This window comes from Lipotes vexillifer, unplaced genomic scaffold (assembly GCF_000442215.2).
Source record: "Lipotes vexillifer unplaced genomic scaffold, Lipotes_vexillifer_v1.1 scaffold1122, whole genome shotgun sequence".
Classification (NCBI taxonomy): domain Eukaryota; kingdom Metazoa; phylum Chordata; class Mammalia; order Artiodactyla; family Lipotidae; genus Lipotes; species Lipotes vexillifer.
In genome coordinates this window covers 2,909,366-2,917,123 of record NW_006798649.1, presented here as the reverse complement: position 1 = coordinate 2,917,123, position 7,758 = coordinate 2,909,366, and the positions used below count along the sequence as shown (strand labels likewise).

Sequence of the window (7,758 nt, the reverse complement as noted above, 5' to 3'; positions counted from 1 at the left end):
CTCACATTTCTGTTTCTTTGGGATTCTGGATAACGGGGAACTAACCTCATGAAGGAATCCCAGGAGTTATATTACCCCATGTTGATTTATCACTGGGCTTCTTTGGTATCTCTGTCCCCTCTGGTTCTCCCTCTCTCTCCTGAGAGGCTGTGGACCCACGTGAACTACATGTGTCTTGCCCATAGCGGATCTTACCTCTTCCTTCCCCATTGTCCTGCCCCCTCCCTACCTGCCCCAGTTGAAGGTCTCCTCCCAAGCATGAGGGGAGCTCTGTGAGGCCTTGTGTTTGTCAGCTCTAGGTGGTTGGCAGACTGACTCACCCAGCACAGCCCAAACCTGACTTTGGCACTGGAAGCAATTATTGGCAGAGGCAAAAAAGATAACCTGCCCTGGAATCTAAACCCCAAGTCTCAAATAAAACCCAATTTTCCAGGACATTTTACCTAGTATTCAGAAGGTGGGAAAGATGGTAGAAAATAAAGCATGGCGTTGTGGGGGAAATATGCATTCAGACTCAGACAAAGTATACTCTAATTCTAGCTCTTCCCCCAGGTTCCTACTTGATCTTAGAACTGTCTTTTAATCTTAATTCTTCTAGAATTTAATTTTAGCATAGGAGAGTCACCTTTGGCCTTTCCAGCTCTGGTGGAGTTTTTCCCACAAACAGGAATATGAAAATCCCTGGGATTTCCTGAAGGAGGATGGCACTACCTTCCTTTGCTATTTCTATTGGCACGATGAACTTGAAACTGTTCTTTCCCTATGAGTTGGAGTTGGGAGAAAGCTACCTAGAACATTGCTCTTGTTCATTTGACACAGATTAGGGAATCTCATTGGGAATAAGTGCAACGTCAGGAGGGTGATGCACAAGAGGGAAACTGGATTTCCGTCAACCACTGGGGTGCCATGCACATCCCTCCCAGACTAGGGGGATGACGGTGGCTGGGGTGGGGGTCATTTGTGATGGTGCTGATGATGTGGCTATGGTAGCAGCTGACAGTTACAGGGCCGTGCACTGCACAAAGTGTTTTACATGGAGTATTTCATTCTATAGTCACGAAAACCCTTTAAGGTAGGTACTATTACGGGCCCTGTTCCTTTTTTTTTAAAAAAAGCTTTTATTTCCCTTGTTTCAGTCTACTTTGATCCGAGATGGATCTTGTCTTTTTCTTATTACAAAAACAGTAGTAGTTACTCATTTATTCCTTAAGTGTTTGCTTACTTACTACAAACTAAACTGTGCTGTCTGTTCTCATTTAGTCTTACTATTAACCCTATTTAATGAAGAAAAACAGATTCAAAGAGTAATTTGCCTTGTCACAACACTTTAAATGGTGGAACTAGAATTTGAACCCAGATCCAGCTACCTCCAGAACCCAGGCTTTAACCCCTGTAATACGTAGTGTTTATAGTAATGAAAATGTAGGTTAAGCTCTCTGGTTCAGAGAAAAAACGTGACCAGGAGAAATGATGGAATCTCTTTTCTGACTAGACTGCTTCTCCACCACCTAAGTCTGACCTTCTGCATGTATGTAAGCCAGCTTATGTGTCCTTACATGTCCAGCTATGTGTCCCCCTGCAGGCTGGGGGTTTGGGTTTGGGTCATGGCTGAGCATGGCCCCTTCCAGCTCTCTGTTTGCTTGGTGTCCCAGCCGCCATGCTGCTCCAGGGCCTGGGCAGAGGCTCGCTGGAGCCTGGCTCAGCTCACACGTGGCTTTGATTCTTCTCTTTTCAGGCCCGGCCTGGGACATTCTTCACTTCCCTTCGCTTCCCCTCTGAGAGCCCCTTTCACCACCCCTGCACCTTGCTTCAGGCGATGCCCGAGAGAGAGCTGTGGCCAGCAGGGCCTGGCTTGGAACCCGTGACCCGCATTGGCAGCTGCGATAGCATGATGAGCACCACCTCCACCCTCTCTGGATCTGTATGTACTCTCTGTCTGCAACCTGGCCCGCTCTCCGCACCCCTGCCCTGCCCTGCCCTACCCACCACCACCCTTGCTCACTGCTCCTTGTCTTTCATCTTCCTTGTCAGGGAGTGAATCACACCAGTTGGTATTCTGCCTCTGAGTCACCCCTGGTTCTACAGAGAATAGAGTGGGACAACCCCAGAGAGTAATAGGACAAATGAGAGTTTTTCCCAGTTTTCATTAGGTTGGGTGGTTTAATTGAGATGAGAGAGTGGGTCAGTGATCTGAGGTCACGGTGGAAACTAGAACGTAGGTCCTTGTAGCACGTGGATTCCTGAAGTCCTCTGCAAAGAACAGCGTTACTTCCGTCTTTTACAAAGATCAAAGAGCACAGAGCAGTTAAGAGCCTGGGTTCTGGAGCCAAACAGATCTGGGTTCTCTACTTATAAGCTCTATGACCTTGGGCAAATTACTTAATTTCTCTAAGCTTCAGTCTCAGTTTTAAGATGGGCATATAATATTAATACCAAATTCATAGGGCTCTTGAGGTGAGTAAATGAAATGCATGTAAAGCACTTAGCATGTGCTTCTATGTAGAAAAGAAATAGCCTATCTGTAAGTAGAGACTGAGAATCTTCCAAAGTCACTGTGTTTAACTATTTGTGAGTGACATGTAATAAACTGTAATTTTTCTGGGCATGAATTTAAATCTCAATTCTTATAAGGTTGGTGTGACAGAGTAAATCTGTCCTATGTCCAAATGTAAGCATTCCTTTGTTATGGGTACTCATCACATACATAATAACCCTTGAGAATTTATACTTTATTGTTCTATATCCTATACGCAGAGGTATTTGATAATTTAAGGATCGTAATGATCTCTACTGAATGTCAAAGATGTTTGATATAGTCGGTGAGTTTTGATATGTAAAAATGAAGTAGAAAAAGCAGCACAAAACACACAAGGAAACTAAAGTGCAGACAATCTGTAGATAATTTCTTTTTAACCCTAGATGATGGGGCCTCACAGACCACATTCAGTTTCTGTTAAGCAGAGGCCAACGTGAGTAGTTACATACCACTGGACACAGAATGTGACAGGGATTAAAGGTTTTCAGAGTGAATCATCCATAAAGGAGAAATTCAGAATTGGAAGACTATTTTAGTAGGAAGAGGGCAGTAGAGAAGGTTTTGTTTAGGGAACCTCTGGGGTCTGCATCAAGGCTTCCAAGGGCTGTATTCGGGACTTCCCTTTACAATGTAAGCCTCCCTCAATCAACTGACAGATGATTCTTTAAGGAGCCTGGGGAACTGGAGAAGTTATTCCAACAACCATCTCCCCTCCCCCTAAGATATTCTTAGGGCTTTCTCAAAATCTTTCCTGGCCATCTGAATGGGTCTGGAAAATATATAACTCTGAAGTATGTCAAATATTAGGAAGAGGGGTAGAGATGGCAGGAAGGGACTCAGGCCAAATTTCCTATATTCCCATCTGCCCTTTTGGTCCTCCCTTCAACCTTCAACTTTGGAGAGTGATTATTCCATGGATCTTCCTGGTCTTGTAGAACATAGGCAGTAACCATCTGAAATGGCCTCACCTGTTCTCCCAAACACTCCTATGTGCTTTCTCATAATGAAAATTATTTATTTTAATTTCTACTTAATATTTAATACTAAGTTGCTTTCCCCTCACCCCATACCAGTTTCTCCACCTTCCTCCCTTAAGTTAATATTTGCTTAAGAAATAAATGCACACTTTTTTGAATGTTAGCCAGAGCCAAATGCTATCAAGAAAGTAAATAAACAAGGGAGAAAAAAATCCTGTATGGAATGCATTTCAAAGTCAAGTATAAATTATTTAGTAAATTTATCTGTGACTAGTCATGATAAATTGGCTGTCTTTCCTGTTTGTCCTCATACTGTCCTTGACATACCAGATCAAGAATGCATAAGTACTTTGAAAAGTTAAAAGCAATATCATTCAAGTTTAAGGTCAAATCATTATGTTGCCCATATAGTTTAGAACAACATTGGAGACGTGTGAAATGAGATACTTGACATAGGTCACACAGAAGAAGTGGAATTAGAACCTGGGACAGCTTCTGACCTTTGCGCCTAAGCATTCCACCCAGGAGTGAACAAAAGAAAGGTCTTTTGCCATCTGCCTGCCCAGCTGGGTGCTAGTGGGACAGCAGCCCGACAGTCTCTGCCCTCCTTGGTGCCTGCAGTTTCAGCAAGCAGCTCCAGCAGGTCTGCAGAGTGGTATGATGGAGAGGTTCCCAGCTCTTCAGCAAACCTTCCCAGTGCAGGGTGGTTCTCGGGTCCCGCCGGTTTCTGCCGAGCTACCTCTTACAGTGCCCTCTCCTCGCTCTAGAGTGACAGCAGCTACGACTTCCTGTCTGCTGAAGAGAAGGAGTGTCTGCTCTTCTTAGAGGAAACCATTGGCTCATTGGACACCGAGGCTGACAGTGGACTGTCCACTGACAAGTCTGGGCAAACCACAACTCCCCGAGGTCCCCGAACACTGCCCACGACCCAGCCTGCCGCCCAGGGTAAGAGAGAGTGTCTAAAAAAATCAAAAAAGGGGACTTCCTTGGAGGTCCAGCAGTTAGGACTCTGTGCTTCCACTGCAGAGGGCACGGGTTCGATCCCAGGTCAGGGAACTAAGATCCCGCCCACATGCTGTGAGGCAAAAAAATAAAAAATAAAAATAAACCCCCCAAAAAAGCAGTACATCCTCTGGCCACTCTCCATCTTGTCTGCCCTCTGCTCTAAGGGTCACAGGCAGAAGAAGGAACAGATGTTCTCCTCTGCATTCTCATGGCTGGAATAAAGCCTTGTTGTCCCTGCAGGGAAGGAGGGACTGCCGACAAGCCAGCCTTCTATGTCTTTCTATGAAGTATCAGAGGCCTGGGAGGGAAAGGGGTTTGACCAGCACCCATCCTCTTATGGAGAAATTCTAAAGAAATATGACCACAGAGGTGAGGGAGAGATTCAGGGAGGGGTGGGTGGTTGGCTCTGGAAAAACTAAGTCAGTCTGTGGAGCTAATCTGGGTGACCCAGAGGATGAGGCTGCAGGAGATAAGAAGAGGGAAGGGCTCCCTTAACTTCAGTGGGTGACGTCTCAAGGGCCTTGTGAGAGAGTATGGAGTGGCGTTGAGGCTCAGTAGACGGGAAACAAGACGACACGTAAGTGTGGCCATGAGTGCAGGGCCATATGCCCCAGGGTGAGGGGGGCGTTTTACTCCTGAAGACAGACCCATTGGTATCAGGACTGTGATCACTTATTCATTCATTTAGCAAATATTTATTGACAATGTGTTAGACCCTCCCTGAGATAGAGGAGGAAGTGGGGACATGGGGCTTCCTCTGCTGCCTGGTGCTGATTTCCTGGTCCAGTGAGCCTGATACATGTGCTTACTTGCTGGAAGAAAAGAGCCCCTGTCACTCTGGTGTGGGGACAGCTGTGGCTGTTACAGAATCATCCAGGTGCCTATAGAAAGTGAAGGCAGAAGAAGGCAGAAGCCTGATCGGGCAAGAGCAAATCACCTGTTGACCGTGTTCATGCTGAATGCTCCCACTGGGCTCAGTTACCTGAGGGCCCCAGGATAGCTGGAGGGACTGTCCTGAGCCCCAACCAGCCCTGCATCTGTAGAGGGTTAGAAAGAGCCTGAGTCAGGAACATGGAGCTGTCTGGGGCTGCCCTTTCCCCAGCCATCAGGAGACATTAATCCTTGGTTGAAGGGAAACTGCTAGTACTGATCTGTTAGTCTAAATGACATCCAAACAAGAGTGCTGCCCTTTAAGAGCAAAGAAACAACAAAAAATAAAACCCATCCATTGCTAATTAGAGATCAGAGTTTGGGAGGTGTTTTCTTTCCCCCAGCAGCAGGGTTCTCATCACGCACTCTTCTTTGCCTGTTCTCCCGACCCTCACAGGACATCCGAAAGAGACCGTTCAGCAAGGAACGGAGCCAAAAAGAGTGACTCCATTCAGCTTGTCTCATCTGCCCGAGCCTCAAAGCCTGGGCCTCAGGTCTGGCTCCTGCAGCCTTCCCAGAAATATCCACATCGGCAGAAACCAAATCCTCAGAAAAAGCACCACACAGACTAACAGCCACATCCCAGGGGTATCTGACGGGCTTGTCCCAGGGCCTGAGAAAGAGCAGGTGGGCCAGAGCAGGGAGCCCCCCAAGACACCAACGGGCCCCGGGGACGCTGCCCTTGATCTGGACAGGGCCTTCATTCCCCCACCAGAGGCCTTCCGGGACACCCAGCCAGAGCAGCGTGGGCAACACGGCCAGCCCAGACAGCCAGGGGAGCTGAGGCCCAGGCCCCAGGTCCACACATCACTCAGCCTCCAGCAAAAAAGAGAGACCACTTCAGAGGCCATGTCCCAGAAAGCCAATGAGGAAGGCTCAACCGGGGAACCTGGACAACCTCGGCCTCTTCCAGCTGTGTCCTCTCAGAATGCAAAAGATGAAGATGTTCCTGTCCCATCAGAGGGGGGTCCAAATGCCCGGCTGGCTCCCCTCACAGCCCCTAAGCCACGGAAGCTGCCAGCAAATATTGTTCTGAAGAGCAGCCGGGGTGGTTTCCACAGTGATCCCCAGAACCGGCTGTCTTGCCACTCGGAGGCTGGCCCTGGAGACTCGGGCCCCACCTCGTCATCACTGCAGGAGCAGAGGAGAGCACGCAGGGAAGCGCTGGAGAAGCTGGGGCTGCCCCAGGACCAAGATGAGGCCAGCGCCCACTTAAGTAGGCCCTCCATCAGGTTCAGGGAGACTCGCACTCAGGCCCCCTCCCCGGCTCCGGCTCCACCTGTGGTTCCAGCTCAGGTCTCAGCAGTGACAGGAAAGGCTCCAGCACCTGCACCAATGCGGGGACCTTCTCCAGTGAAAGCTCCGGGTCCGGCTCCAGCTCAGCCATCTTCTCCAGGCAACGTTTTGGTTCCCGCCCAGGAACCCACTCCAGGGAAAGTTCCAGCTGACAAATCCATGCCAATTCCTATCCCTAAGGCCCCACGGGCAAATAGTCCCCTGACTCAGCCAAAGCCAGACTCTGGGCTGACTCTCCAGGAGAGCGGCATCCCTGGCCTGAGACAGATGAACTTCAAGTCCAACACGCTGGAGCGTTCAGGCGTGGGGCTGAGCAGCTACCTCTCAGCGGAGAAAGATTGCAGCCCCAAAACCAGCACCTCTCTGGGAAAAGGCTCCTTCTTGGACAAGATCTCACCCAACGTCTTGCGAAACTCCCGGCCGCGCCCGGCCTCCTTGGGCACCAGGAAGGACTTAGAGGGTATCCAGGTGGGCAAGTTGGCCAACCCGGAGCATGAGCTGGGTTCCAAGCGCCTGTCCTACCAAGGACAGAGCCGTGACAGGCTGCCTCGACCCCCCTGTGTCAGTGTCAAGATCTCCCCAAAAGGCGTGTCTGATGAACAAAGAAGGGAGGCTCTCAAGAAGCTGGGCCTGTTGAAGAAGTAGGCACTGGCCACCAGCACCCCCCCACACAACCCCTCCCACACCCCGTTATTCGAGAGGAGACCCAGGGCTCCACTGAGTCTTCCCCACCTCACAAGTCAGGGGCTGGGCAGTGGTCGGCTTCTCTGCAGGGTCTTCTCTCCGAGGGAGAGATTAGAGCACACATTTATATTCAGAGTGGCTGTACCAATGAGTGCCTGTGTGAACCACCCTGAAGATGATTTCCACAGGGGTGTGTGTGTGTGTGGTATAGGCTGTGGCTATCACTGAAGCTATTTATATGACACAGAGTCATTGCTCAGAATTCCTCACTTGCTGGAAACTTTCTTACACCGGGTAGAGTTCAGCCAAGCCAGAACTGAGTGCAGAGGG

At 49.1% G+C, this 7,758-nt stretch overlaps 1 protein-coding gene across 1 annotated transcript; it reads left to right on the top strand.

Moving 5' to 3' along the window:
- The first annotated feature begins 1,816 nt into the window (after positions 1-1,816).
- On the top strand, positions 1,817-7,389 carry CUNH1orf116 (chromosome unknown C1orf116 homolog). The gene is made up of 3 exons (XM_007470716.1): positions 1,817-1,921; positions 4,281-4,458; positions 5,846-7,389. The coding sequence occupies exons 1-3, from the start codon at positions 1,817-1,819 to the stop codon at positions 7,387-7,389; spliced, it is 1,827 nt and encodes a 608-aa protein (XP_007470778.1).
- The last annotated feature ends 369 nt before the right edge of the window (positions 7,390-7,758 follow it).